General features: G+C 38.6%; 1 protein-coding gene across 4 annotated transcripts in view; it reads right to left on the reverse strand.

Annotated features, from left to right (window-relative positions):
* Positions 1-22190, reverse strand: part of LOC137656803 (pyruvate dehydrogenase phosphatase regulatory subunit, mitochondrial-like) — a 112577-nt gene that overhangs the window by 27669 nt on the left and 62718 nt on the right. Inside the window, exons 14-15 of one of the 4 annotated variants that reach the window (XM_068391107.1) lie at positions 19689-19736; positions 2800-2829 (exon numbers count right to left, since the gene is read on the reverse strand). The exons of 1 other annotated variant lie outside the window; for it this stretch is intronic. In XM_068391107.1, coding sequence (XP_068247208.1) covers positions 2800-2829; positions 19689-19736 — 78 coding nt within the window. The remainder of the gene's footprint in view (positions 1-2799; positions 2830-19688; positions 19737-22190) is intronic. 2 more of the 4 variants (XM_068391108.1, XM_068391109.1) reach the window with 2 other exon arrangements.

A 22190-nucleotide genomic window follows, 5' to 3' on the forward strand; every position in this document is an offset into this window, starting at 1 on the left:
TTATTTTGAAGATTATTTGGAATGAAAAAAATAAAATATCCTTATATATCTTCTTTTAAATTCAATCCTTACCTCAAAATATTTTCAAGTGCTATTTGTTCACCTGTCATCAGTAGGTGACATGGATTTTTGAAGCATCGATACAAAAATAAAGGCTTAAAACTTTTATATATGATCCATCTGTAATATCAATGAATGGGGCACTTCAAATGAATTAGGGCCAAAAAGATCTTACCATAAAAAATTACTAGCAACTCTTCTCTGATGGTGAATTTTGTTTGTTACTGGAAAAAGTTATGTAAATTGTAATACTCCTTTTCTACACTTGTTACTTTACCCTCCACTATTAACTATTTCACCCAGACCTTCATATCCTATACTGTATATATACAAGCGTAAACATTCCACATGATCATTTAAATGCAGCATATGGTTCCACCTTAACAATGACATGAACACACAAATTGATAAAATACCTTTCCACAAAGAAACACACTTGATATACATAAATATACAGCTATAACAAACATTTATACAAGTAAAAAAAGTGATATAAAAAAAATTTTCCTACAAAAGGGGGACCCGAAAGTTTGGTCCGGAAAATGTTTGTGTTAATTATAATCTTGAAATTTCTTACAAGATTTATAGTTTACTTAGTTTAAAGAACATAATGATTAGGATATTATGTTTTGCAGGGATTTTGTCTCATAGCTAATATCATAGGCTGTATAAGCCTTTCCTCTCATCTTTTCAATAACTATCACACTCAAAGAAGTCTTTATTTACCTTCTCTTCTTCCATAGGTAATGGTTGAAAACATTTCATGAAAGTGCAATTGATTATTCATTAATATGGCCACACAGATTTTCCACACTAAGTTCAATATGACCACAAAGTAAGCATGCTCTAAATAGAAAGGTTACAGATCTTGAAGAATAAAAACAAGAGATAGAAATGAAGACACAGTGATTCAGTGCTGAAATTGAAGTTGGTGTAAAAGTACGAACAGGTTGTCAATGCTTTGATTGTGGTGCTAATATGATGTAATCAACAATATTTCGTAATATTGTGACCTTAGTACTGAATGGTTGCGGTTTACGTTGAAAGTAAAGAAATGTAAAAAAAGGAGTAGAAGCGATGAAGCGATATTAGACCCATAGATAAAAATAGAAAATTAATTATTTGTGTTCAGTGAGTAGATCAGCATTTGTGAGTTTTTAAAAGTCTATCAATGAGAGTGAATGTGTAATCAAAACTAACGTCTTGAGAATTAGTGGATGATCAGATATCAGTGCATTTAAGAATGCAAATGGTTGACTCACACAAATAAATTGGATGTCCTTGCGAAAAAAAGAGAAAGATACACGATCAAGTTATGGGTACAACTTAAGGTGCATGTAGTTACAACTTTATAAACTTTCTACACAAAAATATTGTAATAAATAATATTCATAAGGATACATCAATACATAAGCATAAAAACTTCCATCATAATAAAATTCATACTGTTGTGATCAAATCAAATTAGTTGTGAAAAGTCATTTACCCATTTGCTAGTAGAAATTAACTTTGAAAATGATATTATCAAAACTGAAATGTAGAATAACTTGTTATAGTTTGCTTATCCTGTAAAATGTTCCTTACACACTTTTTTCATCATATAGCCTGAGCTTTTCAACTTGTGGTAAAAAGTATAACCCCAGACTCCAGTACACAATTATTCTCTGTGATATAAAGCCATTACATATTTTGCAAAATTGGCAAAACCTTTCTGATATTTCCTGATAAAAATGTTTCAGTGGTTTGGCCAAACCTCCTAAAGATAATCAAAACTCATAAAATGGGATGGATTAAACTTTCTTTTCATTGAAATACAAAAACCTAAAAATGTATTGTACATATCTCTTCCAATATCAAATCCATATGGGTACATATAATTCAGCGATTAGAATAGTTAGTTGCCAGAATTCAAATGAAATCTTACAGGTTACAAGTAAACATAACCTCAAACCATATTTCTTAGTATAAATAAATATTGAATCTGGTTAATGAACTTTACAGTAATTAGGAACAGGGTTTTGGTTTCCCAGCACTCCAACTCAAAAAGGTTCATTTCATGCAAAAGTTAAATTCCTAATGTCACTTTTCCAGTCATGAGACTCACCTCTGTTAAACACTTTTCGTGAAAACCCATTTCTCACTTTATAAGTAATTTGACTAAACAAATACGACCATAAACACCAAAAATCACACAAACAAAGTAAAAGCGTATGTTCACGGCAGGTGCAAAACAATACCTTACTAATATGTTGCTTATCCACATCATGTAAATAGTTCTCTACATTAATTGTACTAATCTGGGTTATATGTAGCTTTTATAATTTGATACTTTTTTATACGACCAATTGTCCTGAAATTCATAATATGCACTAATGAAGTTTATTGTAGGTTATCTAATGCATAAATTACACACGCTAAGAAAGCAATAATCAAATCATGTCTACTGACTTCCCTCACATACATTTAATAATATTTACTACAGTAATATATACAAAATCATAATGAAAAAGGCCCCATAAGCACTATAAACCCAAACACATCCTGCCATATTCTTATTAAAAATTGGTATTTAAGAGAACCAAAATATAGCCATAACAAAACAGAAAGATTTTTAGCAAATTAATATCAAAGGTTTCATAATTAATTCTTCAAATATTTGGAAAATAAGGATTGCATGGGGAAAAGAAAATCAAAATGCAGTGAAAATCATGAGGGCATCAGCATATTTCCAGTCCTTACCTTTGACCTATATAGATTGTCAGCTGTACTCTGTGAAAAGATTATTCAAAATTTTTTAATCATATCTAAAAACATTTTCCCTTACAACATTATTTTTAAAAATAAAATGTTTTCATACTAACCAATTACACCAATTTAGCCCTTTGCTCTTGAAACAGATAATAAATGGAAGTCAGCTGGCAATACAGTACTATACTATGTATGCAAGAGCAGATTCAAGGGTCTCTGCCAACTACAAGACATTATTCACGGAATCTTATCTATACACTGCAAGAAATAGTAGTACTGTACAGGAAGGCAGAAACTAGCAACATATGTAAAGAGGTCTTATGAAAACGATATCTTAGTTTTCAAAAGATCATATTCTTTTACCATACACCCAAAACTTGAAATTAGCCCAAATACAAGTTTAGGTTGAAAGAACTCAACAACTAAAATTTGCTATTTTCACTCTAGTGTGTGCAGTTCACTGACTCGTCTCAAAGCTACAAAAGCCAGATGAAATTATCTCCAGAATAAGAAAGTCAGAAAAGCCTGACCTAAAAGCCCATAGGGAGATTCAGAAATACTCCCAAGGACAACAAAAGATCCCATCTAGGGGGTTTTGGTTCTTCAAGGGAACCCCCTTCTCACAGCAATGACACAACCACCTCCATTACAAGTGAAATACCTAGAGTGAGTCTACATATTGAAGACTTGAATACTATAATTACATATAAAGAAGACAGAAGAGAAGAAGCTGGATGTGGCAGAGATGAGAATGTTGAGATGGATGTGTGGGGTGACAAGAAGAGATAAGATACAGAATGAGCTAATTAGAGGTATAGAAGGAGTTAGAGAACTATCAGATAAGATCCAAAAAAGTAGACTGAGGTGGTATGGTCATGGCATGAGAAGAGATGAACAGTATATTGGGAGGAGAATGATGGAAATGGAGGAACAGGGAACAAGAAGGAGAGGGAGACCAAAGCGAAGGTGGATGGACTGTATCAAGGATGACCTTCGATCAAAGGGATTAGCTGGTGATGAAGTGTGGGACAGAGGTAGATGTAGAACGCTGGCCAGAAACATCGACCCCACATAGAAGTGGAAAAAGATGCAGACAAAGAAGAATACTATAATTACATATCTAACATTTATAGCTAAGACTGAACTTCTCTGCTATCTTATTAACAAAGAAATAGACCTAATGAAAAAGTACCAGCACTGATAAATTGAAACAATTAAATTTTGACTTACTGTAAACAAAATTCACATGAGTAAACTAAATATCACATAGGTAGAAAATATTTGATAAAAAATCCAGCTAGTGGTAAGCCACAAAATTTTAACATGTGCACCAGAACACCCAAAACATAAACAATACATAGGGGAGCATTTCACGTTTACACATAAGTGTCATTACAATGGATCTTTCTATTTAATTCATACTTTCGACACACTTATATAACCACAACTTGAAACGGCAACCAACGCCTTATAAAAAATGTTGTTACAATCCCTGTCATATAAGAGTGAATGGAAGGGTTACTGCAACTCTAATAAAGATCAAATTAAAATGAACTTTCTCAGGGCTACAGTATGCTGCTGTCTGCTTCCCAAGTAGAACAGGGAATTCAATATGACATGATATACAAAAGAAATATTATTTTCCCTCTCCTGCAATGTCTGAAGGTGCAAAGCACGTACTCAGTATGCATAGGGACAACCTATAAGCTAATGCTCTATAGAATATGTCACAAAACCAATGTTGAATTCACTTGCTAACTGACGCAATGTCACCCACTGAGAACCATTGTTGACAGCAAAGACATTCCTTACCCAAGATTTTGTTTCTTACACATCAAACCCCCTTTATGCTGATTGTTGCTCCATAAAGACATTATTTTGTACTCTTGACTTGACGATCACTGGGATTCTACCTCACTACTAATACCAGAAACTGACAAAAATTCTGAAGATAACCTCATAGTGTAAGCAAAATAAACACACCATGAGGATATGAATTAAAAGTAAGATAGAATATAATTTTTGAAATGAGATCACTATGGCAGTAAATGCACTCCCAGACATAAGAATAATGACTCCTGTAATTTTCTGAGACCTTAGGATCCACCCGCAAGTGCAGTACTGCCAACTAATTGCAATTTTTTCTCTATTTTGAGAAGGGCAGTTTTGTCTCATGACCTTGTGGCACACAGAAAAAGAAATGGGTTTGACATAAAACAATAAGAGATTATTGGCTTTATGCTATGGAAAAACTTGTAACTAAATACAAATACATAGTTCAAAATAAAATTGGGACACAATTAGTTTACTTCCAAACAAGGAGAGGATGTCCATAACCTATTCACAGTCTTTAAAAACGAAATACTTTACATAATACATCCATGTGACAACTCAACCCTGAATAATTCTAGCACATCTATTACTAATGTATGAAAAAATATTGGTAAATCATATGCAGAAGACTTGAACAAATAAATGCATATGAGGCCCAAATTCTAAAGGTAGAAAATTCTTTTCTAATGGACAACTCCTTGTTCTGCCCACTTGTGAGAAACATTTATACTTTACAGGGATGTAAGTGAACAGTTCACTGCAGCATGACACTTTCCTATTTGCCATGCACAATAAACTCACGGCTTGATCACCAGTATAAAACTTTTAAACCGTAAAATATAAAAAACACCAAATTTAGCCAGGAACATTAACATATTTCTTTCTACCATTTTGTTTGTTATTTAGAAGTTATTGATAGCTCAACAATCCTCAAAATAACCTTGATCATTTGAAAACCAATGACAGCCTTTTGATTTTCATAAAATACAAATAGGACTAAAAACTTAACTTTACCCTTTTCTTTCCACCAAAACAAACATATTTTGCATAATTCATTTCATACATACTACCATAAAAGACCTTTCAACTGATCTTTGCCATTATGTATTTCAAAGTGAACCTGGAAATATATAGTATTTTGGAAACTGTTGGTATATTTATCAATGAAATCATGAGAATGAATGAAGTTTTAATTTGGCTAAAAAGTAACTGAAGTTTATAAACTGCCACTAAATCTATTCCTGATTTTCAAGTATCCACTTTTCACTCTGACTTCCACAATTAAGTCTTAATTCAGGTTTCTAACTCAAAATCTAAATGAATGTCAATCTTAATCTTCAGAAGGTCCCCAACTTACAAGCATTCAGAGATACCAACATAAATCCAACAGAAAATAACAGAGATAAGTTAAAGAAATACTGTAATAAAACAATATTATAACATTTAATACAGTGAGCAAAAGGACATTTTTAATGACCTGATATGTATTTCATATGAAACCCGACTATTTGTTGACTTTTGTAGCTGGATATTATAGGCATGGGATTCAGGTTAGGCCTACCAGAGGCCGAAATGTAACAAAATTTGACTTACTAACCGCTTCTTGGAACCTATTAAGTTTGTAAGTTGAGGACATTCTGTACAGCAAAAATATAGTTAACCACAGATCAACAATAAGACTTCAAACTAACATTTTAAATACTGTACATTGATTTCATAAAATATGTCTGCTGTCAGAACCTTGTCTTGCCTAATTTCAAATTTTGTTTTGGTATTGTAAATCTGTAGCTGATAATATCATCAGTAATTTTCTTAAAAGTTAATGAAGCTGCAGAGAGATGTGTTAAGGTCTGGAAAATCGATAGATCTTACAATATGAAGATGATCTGGAGATTAAATGAAAAAAGATGATTCACTAGTTAGGTGGTGATAGAAGCATTATGACATCAAACATTAGAAAGCCCTGGATGATCAATCAAAAATTTATAAAATGATTCGGAAGATATTATCAATAAGTGGAAGCTAGACATGGCAAAAACAACAAAGAAAAATCATGAACCTAAACCTGTAAAGAAAATACTTTCATTAAAATATTGACTTTCATTACGTGTATTATCAAACATAAAGGATGAGTTTCTTAGTTAAAAGAAGACTCATCTTCATAGATATTCTAAAGTTCTTTCAGCATCATTTGGTCCATCACGAAGCTCCATTACTTTGTCAGTTGCAAGATATAGTTTTCTTGAATAACTCATTCTTCCATGTCTTGCCAAAACTGAATTAGAGTACTGTGTAGAAGTCATTTGTTTCCTCTTAAGCACTTTTTTTTTTATCTTGAGGCAACATATTGAACAGACTGCTAAGGTTAGCTTATAAAAGTACATACAGTTACATATTACTTCAGAGAATTGCTACGTGGTTGGTTGAAGAAGTAATCGCTTTGAAGTACTGTATGAATTTTGAATTGGTCCCATGCATTGTATTCTCAGCTTTTGCTAGAGCATTTGTAAGAACTCTGTAGGCACACAAGTCTTATCTTTGCTAGCTCAGAGTTAGCTTGCAGCACTCATCACTATGTATTGTTAACTGATCACACAAAAATACACAAATACTGTACAAAAATGGATCTGTTCAATACATTAATTTCAATGGATACATAGAAAGTTTCAAATTTTTCATTAATTTCCAAAAGCTACAGGAAAACTAGGAGACAGCCCAAGGATTAATTAAAAGACCTCTCCTCAAATACAAAACGAATAAAATCCAAAGTTATCGTTCTTAACAAAATCTAGTCACAAAATATACATGTACGTATAATGATACTAACACGTGAAAGTAAAATTCTTTATGAAACTATACACATAACATCACATTGCGAATGTGTGGGTGTACCTACCCGTAAACTAGTTTAAGTAATTAAATAGGAATTTCAATCAGACGAACTATAGTAAAAATCATCCAGATATCACATGCTCGGACTAACTAATAACATCACAATAAATGAGTGATTGCAAACATATGCAAAGGAAATTGCAATTTAGCCTTTAATATCAAACTATTTTGAACACAAGAATCCTACACATATTGGAAAATAATTTTGGTTAAAAATTTCACCAGAGAACAGTACAGTATTAAAGTAAGTGCATTAGTGACATCTGAAATTATTGTAATAATTATAATAAAAAAACTAGTAATACAAAACCCCATAACGTGTCTAAAATTTGGGTACTGCATTAAAAAGTCATACAGTATATAATGTACTGTATTAAAAATACAGTCAAACATCATTGTATATTCTGCATATGTATGGAACTTTCACAGTCTTTCCAAATTGCTTCTCCATCTGAAAGGCACTTTGAAAAAAGTGTAAAAGGTTTGGACTTAACAGAATATACAATAACTATAAATATAAATATAAAGATGTCAGGTTTCATTTCTGATTTCATATGGCGAGATACTCATCAGACCATCAGCCAGGCAAGCCCAAACCTCCAACCATAGCAGTAACCTACAAGTAAGCAGCTTAAGCTCACTGGCCGGAGACAGTATTCAATCTGCTGTCCATGCGAATGCAAGGCTAACTACATTACCACTGTACCAACAGGAATACTATATATACTGTATATATTTAATATCCAATAATAATAATAATAGTAATAATATCATGAAACAATATTGATGTACTACACATGTTCATTTCCCCCCCAAAAAAAATACACCACCACCATTTATACAAAACCCAAAAATGAGGGTTTATGTTTAAACGTGAGAAGTGGATAGGGTATACAAAAAGATATCTCGATACCATCACAGATGCACAAACTCAAAGAGCCCTATCCCATTGTGCAACCTAGCAAGAATCCCACAAAAAAACTTGTGTTTAACAGATGCTTGTAAACAACAGGTTTAGGAATCATACCAGAGGTTTAAAAGAACAAATAACTAGAATAATGTACAACTGAGTATCAAGTTCTTTTTTTAAAACAATTTTGCATGAATATTACTACGCAAGGATATTGTTATTGAACTATGATTTATTAAGATGATAAAACCAGAGGATTAATTATAAAAATTACTCTCTCTAAGTAAGACAAAAAGAGGCATCATGTCATTTACTACTTCGAATATTCTCTTGAAGAAGTTGTCCTCACATCTACGTGGAAAAGGCATTTACAAAATTAAGCAACTGTCTCTTATCTTAACTCCATGAGGGAGGCATTTTCAATGAATTCATAACAAATCATGACAGAAAGAGATCATCAAGAATTATAAAAATATCATACGTGTTAGATGATCACTGATTCCCACTTATAAATGAGCTACTCATCTGCTCTTCGCATCCCTCAAAAACAGAATGTAAAAGAGAAATTGAGTAATTAAGTAGTAACCTCAAGAGGATAATAACCCAGATCAAACTATAACTAGAACACAAGAACACCAAGAAATAAACTATAACAATATAGAATAAAGAAATATGACAAATTCGATATGGACAAGGGCGAGAAACAGAATTATCTGAGGAAGGTAAGCATACCTTCTCTTAATTCTGCTTCCAGTGCCTTACCATTCCCCCATGAAAAATCCACCTCGCGTGTGTCATTTATTGCCTTTGCATGACGAGGGAAAGAGCTTTCAGAAGTGTGTCACACTCGATAACATACTGCAATATCGACTTCTAACTCCGATAAGAACAACAATGGTGAAATAAAAAATGGTTTATATTTATAAACTTGGATGGTGTGTTTACCCTAAGGTATACAGTGGTTTATAGTGAAACAGTGACATGTATATACTGTACAGTGAATTTATATTTCCATACTATTGAGATGTAATTTAAAGATTATTTATATTTTGCTAAATAAAAGCTGAGACTAATTACATCACAAGGTATTACTCAAATCCTCCCTTGGGAGTTTATTGAATTCAATCACAAAAGCGCCAAAACAAATCACTGGATAATCAAGCTTTTTAAAAAATTGATTAAATATTCGCTACATCCACAGTCAAGAAGAAAAAGCTAGCTGATGACAAGCCACAGAAAAGGAGAACCAAAATCTTATAAGAAAAAGGCCCATCAAACATTTGTAGAAAACATCCTCGAGATGGTATAAATCTACAGAATAAGATATAAAAAGGTATAGAATAGGTTGTGAAAGCATGTAGAGACCTATATCTTTTCAATGATACAAATACATGTCTCCAAGCTACAGAAAATCCCAAAATTTCTCGCAATCTACAGATTAAACAAATGGTTTAATTATTCTACAGGAGCAAATTTTTAAAATTATATCAGATAATAGTTTCCCTGACAAAACACATTCAAGTCTTCATCACTGCCACCAAAAGTTAGTGATCTGGAAGGCTTACCCACTAAATGCTTTCAATACCTGTTCCTGTTCTTTGGATATTCTGCCAATACACAAACATGGTTGAAAAAATGACTTTCCTTAACCTCTGTCAGGGAAGGAAATTTAGATGAACTAGCAAGTCAGAAAGAAACTCATAGCATGAAGATATAAGAAACAATAGATCTCAATGTTTTTAGTATCTAGGCATCAACTGCAATGGATTAAAAAGATCTGGTCATGTCATAGCTTGCAGCAGATAGCACTAAGCAATCATTTTAAAATCATAATGCAATCTGTCAATATAATGGACCTCCAAGTAAATGGATCAGACCAAACTGCTTTTTACCCTAAAACTAAATCCCTGTGACAAATAGTATATTCAGTACATGTATATATCACTGTAATTGAGAGCAAAGTTTTTTAATTCGGCTTCAATAAAAATCTACATTCCATCTGCCATCAAAGGAATTAAATATTCAAACTAGGGAGCATATCTATTAACCATTATTTCTGAAGTATATTTCATTGACAAAAACAGTAATAATACAGGATATTAAAAAAAAAAAAATTCAATTTAAGGTTTCTAAGGAAAAATCATTACTTTTCAGTGACTAATCATCTCCATTTAAAGGTTTAAAGGCCCCTCATGAATGGCAGGGGCAAGGGACAGTGACATTGCCCTACTGAGCAGGATAATGCCCTAGAGACTGACCATATACACATATGATCAGTGCCCAAGCCCCTCTCCACCCAAGCTAGGACAAAGGAGGGCCAGGCAATGACTAATGATGACTCAGCAGATAGACCTATATACTTTCCTAAACCGTCCATCCTTAACTCACAAAGATGGTGAGGTTGCAGCGACCAAAGAAACTAACGAGTTTGAGCAGGACTCGAACCCCAGTCTGGCGTTCACCAGTCAGGGACGTTACCACATTTACATTTATTTAAATGTAAATGGGCATGGACAATTTTCTATTACATATAGTGTTTAGATAAGTTTTAAGGAACAAAATCTAGAAAAAAAACATCACTGAACTAATAACAGACCAACTTCACTATCAAAAAATTACCCAAGACACCAAATCCCTGGTTAAAAAAAAAAGGTATTTAACACAGGTAAATAAAAGTAGGTTCGTCTATACACCACTCCAATTCCTGCATATCCAAAACCCAGGTAGAGGAGCCATCACATTTTGTGACAGGTCAGGATATGGGAACTCCATATTACAAATATTGGCCTTGAATGAAACTCCTAATTTTATTTCATGAAAATAAACCCAGAAGATAGAAGTAGCCAAAATAAAAATTCAGAAGGGAAAGACAGAGTTGCTAAAAATCCCAGACTGGATGAAAGAGAACAAGTGAAATGATTTAGCGCTCTGGGCATCGATTTAGTAACGGGGAACTTGGACCTAACACAGAATGGAGTTCAGTTTGACAGAAACCCTGGTAAATAAGAGTGACTAAGTTTAGTAATTGTATGCACCCAAATACCAAGTCCATTATCTGCAATTAGTTAAGACTTATCAATACTGTACAAATCATTTGTAATACTGTACTGTATTAAAGTAATGCCAAAAGAGGGAATACCTACAACGAGATTAGGAAAAATTAGTGGTTTTCCTCTAAAATAAACAGTAACAGGGTAAATAGGTAAATAATCCTTGTTAGTAAATTACAATCCATCATGATTTGGAATAAGACTGCCAAAGATTCATTCCGAGACACTTTTGAAGGGTAAAAGAGTGATAAATTAAATCTAAATATCATCATATAATTTGATATGAGACGCGTAAAATCAAAATTGAAAAGTATGACGTAAAGTACCAGCAAAAATCAAACTGACTAAGCAATCCTGGAAAGTCAATCAGAAAATGTCTGAGCTGTGGGTTGTTTTGCAGCCTAAAGAAGAGAGAAGATGCTGAAGACTCAAGGAACGGCACACGAGTGTGTACAGGTACTGGCTGAATGCCATCATTACTTTGTTATTCTTAAGGGGAATACATGTGATCAGTATTCTTGTCATTGAAAATACTGTCAGTACAGTAAAAACATGTTCAGTATTTATTACTGAATGAAGTGTCAGTACCTTCAGTGAACAAACTTCGAGAGGTTGTCGCTATTACGTTCTATTGAAATGAGGAATACAGAGAAAGCATGTGTTGGTATTATTGTAGTTTCTCGTTAAAGACTGGCTAGCCAAACATAAGATTTACTCTCATTCAAATCTGTTAAATGAGATAAAAATGTTATTTTGATTATAAAATAAATTTTTGAATATACTTACCCGGTGATTATATAGCTGCAACTCTGTTGCTCGACAGACAACTCTATGGAAAAACTCGCCAGCGATCGCTACACAGGTTGCGGGTGTGCCCAACAGCGCCATCTGTCGACCAGATACCCAGTTCTCAATGTAAACAAAGACTCAATTTTCTCCTCGTCCCACTGCGTCTCTATTGGGGAGGAAGGGAGGGTCATTTAATTTATAATCACCGGGTAAGTATATTCAAAAATTTATTTTATAATCAAAATAACATTTTTCAATATTTAACTTAGCCGGTGATTATATAGCTGATTCACACCCAGGATGGTGGGTAGAGACCAGTAATATATGTTTACACTTTTATGAGCTAAGAGTTTTTTATTTCATTTTAGAAGTTATCAAAATAACAAAAACAAAATAAATAGGTACCTGGTAAGGAAGTCGACTTGAACAATTACTCTGCCTTTTAAGTACGTCTTCCTTACGGAGCCTCGCGATCCTCTTAGGATGCTGATCGACCCCTAGGATCTGAAGTATCAAGGGTTGCAACCCATACAACAGGACCTCATTAAACCCCTAATCTAGGCGCTCTCAAGAAATGACTTTGACCACCCGCCAAATCAACCAGGATGCGAAAGGCTTCTTAGCCTTCCGGACAACCCAAAAAAACAACAATAAAAACATTTCAAGAGAAAGATTAAAAGGGTATGGAATTAGGGAATTGTAGTGGTTGAGCCCTCACCCACTACTGCACTCGCTGCTACGAATGGTCCCAGTGTGTAGCAGTCCTCGTAAAGAGACTGGACATCCTTTAGATAAAAAGACGCAAACACTGACTTGCTTCTCCAATAGGTTGCGTCCATTATACTTCGCAGAGATCTATTTTGCTTAAATGCCACGGAAGTTGCGACAGCTCTAACTTCGTGTGTCCTCACCTTAAGCAATGCTTGGTCTTCCTCACTCAGATGTGAATGAGCTTCTCGTATTAACAGTCTGATAAAGTAGGATAAAGCATTCTTTGACATAGGCAAAGATGGTTTCTTAACTGAACACCATAAAGCTTCAGATTGGCCTCGTAAAGGTTTAGTTCGCTTTAAATAGAACTTAAGAGCTCTCACAGGGCATAAGACTCTTTCTAGTTCATTGCCTACCATATTCGATAAGCTGGGAATATCGAACGATTTCGGCCAAGGTCGAGAAGGCAGCTCATTTTTGGCTAGAAAACCAAGTTGTAGCGAACATGTAGATTTTTCTGACGAAAATCCGATGTTCTTGCTGAAGGCATGAATCTCACTGACTCTTTTAGCTGTGGCTAAGCATACCAGGAAAAGTGTCTTTAAAGTGAGATCTTTCAGGGAGGCTGATTGTAGCGGCTCAAACCTGTCTGACATGAGGAATCTTAGTACCACGTCTAAATTCCAACCAGGTGTAACCAAACGACGCTCCTTCGTGGTCTCAAAAGACTTGAGGACATCCTGAAGATCTTTATTGTTGGAAAGATCTAAGCCTCTATGCCGGAAGACCGATGCCAACATGCTTCTGTAGCCCTTGATAGTGGGAGCTGAAAGGGATCGTCCTTTTCTCAGGTATAAGAGAAAGTCAGCTATTTGAGCTACAGAGGTACTGGTCGAGGATACAGAGACTGACTTGCACCAGTTTCGGAAGACTTCCCACTTCGATTGGTAGACTCTAAGGGTGGATGCTCTCCTTGCTCTAGCAATCGCACTGGCTGCCTCCTTCAAAAAGCCTCTAGCTCTCGAGAGTCTTTCGATAGTCTGAAGGCAGTCAGACGAAGAGCGTGGAGGCTTTGGTGTACCTTCTTTACGTGTGGCTGACGTAGAAGGTCCACCCTTAGAGAAAGACTTCTGGGAACGTCTACTAGCCATCGAAGTACCTCGGTGAACCATTCTCTCGCGGGCCAGAGGGGAGCAACTAGCGTCAACCTTGTCCCTTCGTGAGAGGCGAACTTCTGCAGTACCTTGTTGACAATCTTGAACGGTGGGAATGCGTATAGATCTAGATGTGACCAATCTAGGAGAAAGGCATCTATATGTATTGCTGCTGGGTCTGGGACTGGTGAGCAATATATTGGGAGCCTCTTGGTCATCGAGGTTGCAAAGAGATCTATGGTTGGTTGGCCCCAAGTGGCCCAAAGTCTCTTGCATACATCCTTGTGGAGGGTCCATTCTGTTGGAATTACTTGCCCTTTCCGACTGAGACAATCTGCCATGACATTCAAGTTGCCTTGGATGAACCTCGTTACTAGTGTTATGTCTTGACCTTTTGACCAGATGAGCAGGTCCCTTGCGATCTCGTACAACGTCAGTGAGTGGGTCCCTCCTTGCTTGGAGATGTACGCCAAGGCAGTGGTGTTGTCCGAGTTCACTTCCACCACTTTGCCTCGAAGGAGAGACCTGAAGCTTTTCAAGGCCAGATGTACTGCCAGCAGCTCCTTGCAGTTGATATGCATGATCCTTTGACTCGAGTTCCACAGTCCTGAACATTCCCGACCGTCTAATGTCGCGCCCCAGCCTACGTCCGATGCGTCCGAAAAGAGAACGTGGTTGGGAGTCTGAACAGCCAGGGGAAGACCCTCTCTGAGGTTGATACTGTCCTTCCACCAAGTCAGACAAGACTTCATCTTTTCGGAAATGGGGATCGAGACCGCTTCTAGCGTCTTGTCCTTTTTCCAGTGAAAAGTTAGATGGTATTGAAGAGGACGGAGGTGTAGTCTTCCTAATGACACAAAAAGTTCCAGGGATGATAGCGTCCCTACCAGACTCATCCACTGCCTGACTGAGCAGCGTTCCTTCTTCAGCATGTTCTGGATGCATAACTGGGCTTGGCTTATTCTGGGGGCCGACGGAAAAGCCCGAAAAGCTAGACTGTGAATCTCCATCCCTAAATACACAATAGTTTGGGATGGGACCAGTTGCGACTTTTCCATATTGACAAGGAGACCCAATTCCTTGGTCAGATCTAGAGTCCACTTTAGATCCTTCAGACAGCGACGACTGGAAGAGGCTCTGAGAAGCCAGTCGTCCAAATAAAGGGAGGCTCGGATGTCCGATAAATGGAGGAATTTGGCTACATTCCTCATCAGCCTCGTAAACACAAGAGGAGCTGTGCTTAGGCCAAAGCACAGGGCCTGAAACTGGTAGACCACCTTTTCGAAAACGAATCTCAGAAAAGGTTGGGAGTCCGGGTGGATGGGGACGTGGAAGTAGGCGTCCCTTAGGTCTAATGAGACCATCCAGTCTTCCCTTCTGACCGCTGCTAAGACTGACTTTGTGGTCTCCATGGAGAACGTCTGCTTTGTGACAAAGACATTCAGAGCACTGACGTCTAGCACCGGCCTCCACCCTCCTGTCTTCTTTGAAACCAAGAAGAGGCGGTTGTAGAATCCCGGAGATTGAAGGTCCGAGACTTTGACCACCGCTCCCTTCTCTAGTAAAAGAGACACTTCCCGTTTCAAGGCTCGTCTCTTGTCTTCCTCTCTGTACCTGGGAGAGAGATCGATGGGAGACGTTGCTAGAGGGGGTTTCCGTACAAAAGGGATCTTGTACCCCTCTCTGAGCAACTTCACAGATTGTGCATCTGCGCCTCTCTTCTCCCAGGTCTGCCAGAAGTTCTTGAGTCTGGCTCCCACTGCTGTCTGAAGATGCGGGCAGTCAGACTCTGCCCTTATAGGACTTGGATCCTTTCTTCTTCCCTCGTTTCCCTTCGGCACGAGCACCTCCTCTGCTGGAGGCTCTGCCACGAAAGGGCGGAATAAAACGAGACGCTGGAGTGTCCATCCTTGGTCTAGCTGACAAGGTAGGCAAAGGGGGAGCTTTGCGAGCTGAGGACGCCACAAGATCGTGAGTGTCCTTCTGCACTAACGAAGCGGCTATTTCCTTAATCAGGACTTCTGGAAAAAGGCACTTGGAAAGAGGAGCAAAGAGAAGCTCAGATCTCTGGCACGGTGTAACTCCAGCAGAAAGGAATGAGCAGAGATTTTCTCGCTTTTTTAGGACTCCGGACACAAAAGATGCAGCAAGCTCATTAGACCCATCACGTACGGCCTTGTCCATGCAGGACATAATGAGCAAGGAAGTCTCTTTATCTGTTGAAGAGATCTTCCTGCTTAGGGCTCCTAGACACCAGTCTAAGAAGTTAAAAACTTCGAAGGCCCTAAAGATTCCTTTCAAAAGGTGGTCCAGGTCCGAAGATGACCAACATATCTTTGAGCGTCTCATGGCAAGGCGGCGGGGAGAGTCTACAAGACTTGAGAAGTCGCCCTGGGCAGAGGCAGGAACTCCCAAGCCGAGAACTTCTCCCGTGGCATACCAGACGCTCGATCTAGAAGAGAGTCTAGCAGGGGGAAAAGCAAAGGCTGTCTTCCCTAAACTCTTCTTGGACTGCAACCATTCTCCTATCACCCGCAAAGCTCTCTTGGACGAGCGTGCGAGGACGAGTCTAGTAAAGGCAGGAGTGGTAGACGGCATGCCTAAAACAAACTCTGAAGGCGGAGAACGAGGAGCCACAGAAACAAACTGGTCAGGAAACAGCTCTTTGAAAATGGCCAAAACTTTTCTAAAGTCCAAAGAGGGTTGAGTAGACTTAGGCTCGTCCAATTCTGATTGTGGTTCATCTATATGTGCAGCAACATCATCATCAGAAAGTTCCTCATCCGACAACTGATGAGGAAACGGCCACGGAGTGGGTAACGGCTGGTTCGCTGAGTCCGGTCGCACTGGTGCATGCGTGACTGAGCCGGACGCAACGTCATGGAACTGCTGCCCAGTCTGTGAGCTGGCAACAACCATGGTAGCGCGGGGACGCACAGCGTCTACTCCAGACTATCTAGACTGATGTGGGTGCGCAGTGGAAACCACACTGGGTTGCGGAGGTTGACGCACCGCGTCAAAACAAAGCAACTCTGACGGTTGTTGAACATCCAGAACGTCAACGGCAACCTCCGTGCGTCGCTTAACGTCAACATGCGGCTGGCAGATCAAACTGGAACGCATGGGTGGAGGAACTCTCTCAATTGGTGTGCGTGAGAAGGTTACCTCAGCGTCCACAGGACGCACAACCGATCGCGTGGAGGGTTGTAGGCTAGGTACTGCACTAGCTGGTACGGCAGCAACCTTCTCCGCACGAAAGTCCTGCATCAGAGACGTAAGTTTAGACTGCATGTCTTGCAGTAGAGACCACTTAGGGTCTACGGGAGCAGGTGCGGCGACAGACGGTGTTACTGTCTGAAGCGGTACCGCTTTGCCTCTCTTAGGCGGTGAGCAGTCATCGGATGACGGCAACGAGTCCGAACTGACCCAGTGGCTACAACCGGGCCGTTGGACTTGTGCTGAAGGGACCGATTTACGTTTTAACGGTCGCGAGACCTTGGTCCAAAGTTTCTTGCGAGAAACACCTTCAGAAGACGAGGTATAAATGGGCTCTCTCGTCTTAGTTAGGTAGGAGCGATCTTGGGTAGATACGCCCGATACCACGGAGGGAACGTCTGTTCGCTGATTAAAGCCTCTCGAACCCATGCGTCGTACGACATTGCTTCTCCCCTGGACTTGGGAGCTTGCAAGAGGTCCCGGACTAGGAGGACGACAGGCACGAACAGACGAACCCTCAAGCGCAACACTGTCCACAACACTATGACTTGGCACTTTAGCACTTCCCACTGCACTTTGGCACTTAAGCTCCTTCACATCCGCCATGAGCTGATTACGGTCACTAGCAAGGGACTCAACTCTCTCACCCAGAGCCTGGATGGCACGCATCATATCAGCCATCGATGGTTCCTGAGTGCCAGGAGGGGGGTTAGGAGCAACCACTACAGGGGAAGGAATAGGTTGTGGGGCATGAGGAGAGGATATATCAATAGAACGAGAAGAACTTCTCCTAACTCTATCTCTCTCTAGCCTACGTGTGTACTTTTGAAATTCGATAAAATCGAATTCCGAAAGGCCAACGCACTCCTCACACCGATCTTCCAATTGACAGGTTTTATCCCGACAATTGGAACAAACAGTGTGAGGGTCGATAGAAGCCTTCGGAAGACGCCTAGAACAGTCCCTAGCATTGCATTTCCTAAATTTGGGGACTTGTGAAGGGTCAGCCATTTTGAATTGGTCAAGGGAAATTCCAAAAAACGATCAAAGAGTCATCAACAAAGAATCCGTTATCAAAAAGAGTTCAAGGATTTGTGTGAAGAAAAACCCTGCACAGCGAAAGCTCAAAACTAGAATATAGTACTTCACCAATAAGATGTGAAAAACTCCAGTTTAGCAACAGCGAGTAAAGTACGTCTTGCCGACACGGCGACAGAGAGAAAATTGAGTCTTTGTTTACATTGAGAACTGGGTATCTGGTCGACAGATGGCGCTGTTGGGCACACCCGCAACCTGTGTAGCGATCGCTGGCGAGTTTTTCCGTAGAGTTGTCTGTCGAGCAACAGAGTTGCAGCTATATAATCACCGGCTAAGTTAAATATTGAAAAACTACAAATATGGAAGCCTTTGCACGTTATTTTCGGATGGACGAAATCAGTTACAACAAACTTTTGGAGATGTTAAGACCATATATAACCAAGAAGAATTCAGTTATGAGGGAAAGCATATCTGCCAATGAAAGACTTTGCGAAAGTTGCTTCGAAACGTATTTATTTTCTTGTTTGCATCTTCGACACTTGCATCAATTTAGATTTTCTTATATACGGTACTTTCAATAATTTTTCATATGTTGCTTGATTCATGTCTCTCTTCACACAATTTCCACTCTGAATATCCTACAACTCTGGTAAGCAACAATATAATAGAATAAAATCCTGAACATCTATTTTCCCTTCTTACTTTCCTGCCATTGTAACTACCACAGCAGCTTTGATAGTACTGATGGGAATGAGAGTACGGCAAACACAACCTCAGTAATATAAGACCTGTCCAAATACTGACAACTGGATTTTGAAGTCGGTAACCACCATTTTGTGGTACTGATGATACTCCAGTATGATGCACACCGTCAGTATTACTGATGGTACACAAAATATTGACAGTAATACTGATTGTGTGTATGGCCCTTTATAAATGGGGACTGATGTCTCAGGAACTTTGCTGATCATGAAACTGAACTGATTATAAGTAGTGTGTTATGGATTAAGCAAACTGTTATTCCTACTGATTACTGGATCCTTAGCCTGAACATTACATTCTTTGATGGCATAATTGCAATTTCTAGTAATAATAATTCACGCAATACACGACTATATAATCTACACAATCGGTGGTCAGTGTACGATTACCATACTAACAAAACAGTTGTCTTCGACAGATGAAAGCATAAGCATGCAGCAAAAGACAAAGCATAGAAATTATGCTCTATACTAATACTGAAATGTCACACAACTAGGCTAAACATAGTTACTTGACCAAATTTACCTTCATTTCTTCAGCATCAAACTGCCTGTTTTTGTCAAAGCCGACAGACTTTGGAAGAAAGTAACTTGAATTAGTACTAACTTCAAGTAGCATACAATTCATATAGTTGAGAATTAAAATGTACAACTAACATGAGCTGTTTAGTCTTCAGTTAACCGCAGAGTCAGATATACTAGCAAATTTTTCTCTTGCTTTAATAATTAACATTTGTAAGTAAAATGTTCTCTTTCAACATCTAAACCAAAACACCAACAATAGCAATGAGAAACTTAAAAAAAAGGTTAAATAATTTTTGTTTCATACATCATAAATAAAGATATTACCATGATAGTAAAATATTCTCTAGCCCATTACTTTTACATAGCCTTTTGTACCTGTAAAAATTCGACATTTCATTGAAAGAAAAATTTAAAGAATACCCACAGGTCCTAATGGATGGCATATTTGCCCATCCAAAGGTGAGAGCTGAACAATTTATTGTGTTTCCTAAGCTTTCTGTTAAAATGTTATTTTTATTAATAAAATAAATATTTGAATATACTTACCCGATAATCATGTAGCTGTCAACTCCGTTGCCCGACAGAATTCTATGGAGGGATACGCCAGCTATCACAATACTAGAAGGGGGTGTATTTACCAGCGCCACCTGTGGCCAGGTACTCAAGTACTTCTTGTTGACACCTCCTCAATTATTCCTCGGTCCACTGGTTCTCTATGGGGAGGAAGGGAGGGTCGATTAAATCATGATTATCGGGTAAGTATATTCAAAAATTTATTTTATTAATAAAAATAACATTTTTCAATATTAAACTTACCCGATAATCATGTAGCTGATTCACACCCAGGGGGGTGGGTGAAAAACCAGTGTACAAGACTAAAGGATAGCTAAGTATCCCGTATTTCATATAATCAGTTATCCACAATAACAATGAAATAATAAGTACCTGGTAAGGAAGTCGACTTGAACCGTTACTCTGCCTTTAATAAGATCGTCTTCCTTACTGAGCGCAGCGTTCCTCTTGGGAGGCTGAATCAACTCAAAGGTGCTAAAGTATACAGGGCTGCAACCCATACTAAAGGACCTCATCACAACCTTTAACCTTGGCGCTTCTCAAGAAAGAATTGACCACCCGCCAAATCAACAAGGATGTGGAAGGCTTCTTAGCCGACCGTACAACCCATAAAAAGTATTCAAGAGAAAGGTTAAAAAGTTATGGGATTATGGGAATGTAGTGGCTGAGCCCTCGCCTACTACTGCATTCGTTGCTACGAATGGACCCAGGGTGTAGCAGTACTCGTAAAGAGACTGGACATCTTTGAGATAGAATGATGCGAACACTGACTTGCTTCTCCAATAGGTTGCATCCATAACACTCTGCAGAGAACGGTTCTGTTTGAAGGCCACTGAAGTAGCCACAGCTCTCACTTCATGTGTCCTTACCTTCAGCAAAGCAAGGTCTTCTTCCTTCAGATGAGAATTTGCTTCTCTAATCAGAAGCCTGATGTAGTAAGAAACTGAGTTCTTAGACATTGGTAGAGAAGGCTTCTTGATAGCACACCATAAGGCTTCTGATCGTCCTCGTAATGGTTTTGACCTTCTTAGATAGTACTTAAGAGCTCTAACTGGGCAAAGTACTCTCTCCAGTTCGTTCCCCACCATGTTGGACAGGCTTGGGATCTCGAACGACTTAGGCCAAGGATGGGAAGGAAGCTCGTTTTTAGCCAAAAAACCGAGCTGCAAGGAACATGTAGCCGTTTCAGATGTGAAACCTATGTTCCTGCTGAAGGCGTGGATCTCACTTACTCTTTTACCTGTTGCTAAGCACATGAGGAAAAGAGTTTTTAATGTGAGGTCCTTAAAAGAGGCTGATTGGAGCGGTTCAAATCCTGATGACATTAGGAACCTTAGGACCACGTCTAGATTCCAGCCTGGAGTGGACAACCGACGTTCCTTTGAGGTCTCAAAAGACCTAAGGAGGTCCTGTAGATCTTTGTTGGAGGAAAGATCCAAGCCTCTGTGGCGGAAAACCGCTGCCAACATACTTCTGTAACCCTTGATCGTAGGAGCTGATAGGGATCTTACGTTCCTTAGATGTAACAGGAAGTCAGCAATCTGGGTTACAGTGGTACTGGTTGAGGAAACTGCATTGGCCTTGCACCAGCTTCGGAAGACTTCCCATTAAGACTGATAGACTCTGAGAGTGGATGTCGTCCTTGCTCTGGCAATCGCTCTGGCTGCCTCCTTCGAAAAGCCTCTAGCTCTTGAGAGTCTTTCGATAGTCTGAAGGCAGTCAGACGAAGAGCGTGGAGGTTTGGGTGTACCTTCTTTACGTGAGGTTGACGCAGAAGGTCCACTCTAGGAGGAAGAGTCCTGGGAACGTCGACCAGCCATTGCAGTACCTCGGTGAACCATTCTCTCGCGGGCCAGAGGGGAGCAACCAACGTCAGCCGTGTCCCTTTGTGAGAGGCGAACTTCTGAAGTACCCTGTTGACAATCTTGAA

Source organism: Palaemon carinicauda, chromosome 17, assembly GCF_036898095.1.
Source record: "Palaemon carinicauda isolate YSFRI2023 chromosome 17, ASM3689809v2, whole genome shotgun sequence".
Classification (NCBI taxonomy): Eukaryota; Metazoa; Arthropoda; class Malacostraca; order Decapoda; family Palaemonidae; genus Palaemon; species Palaemon carinicauda.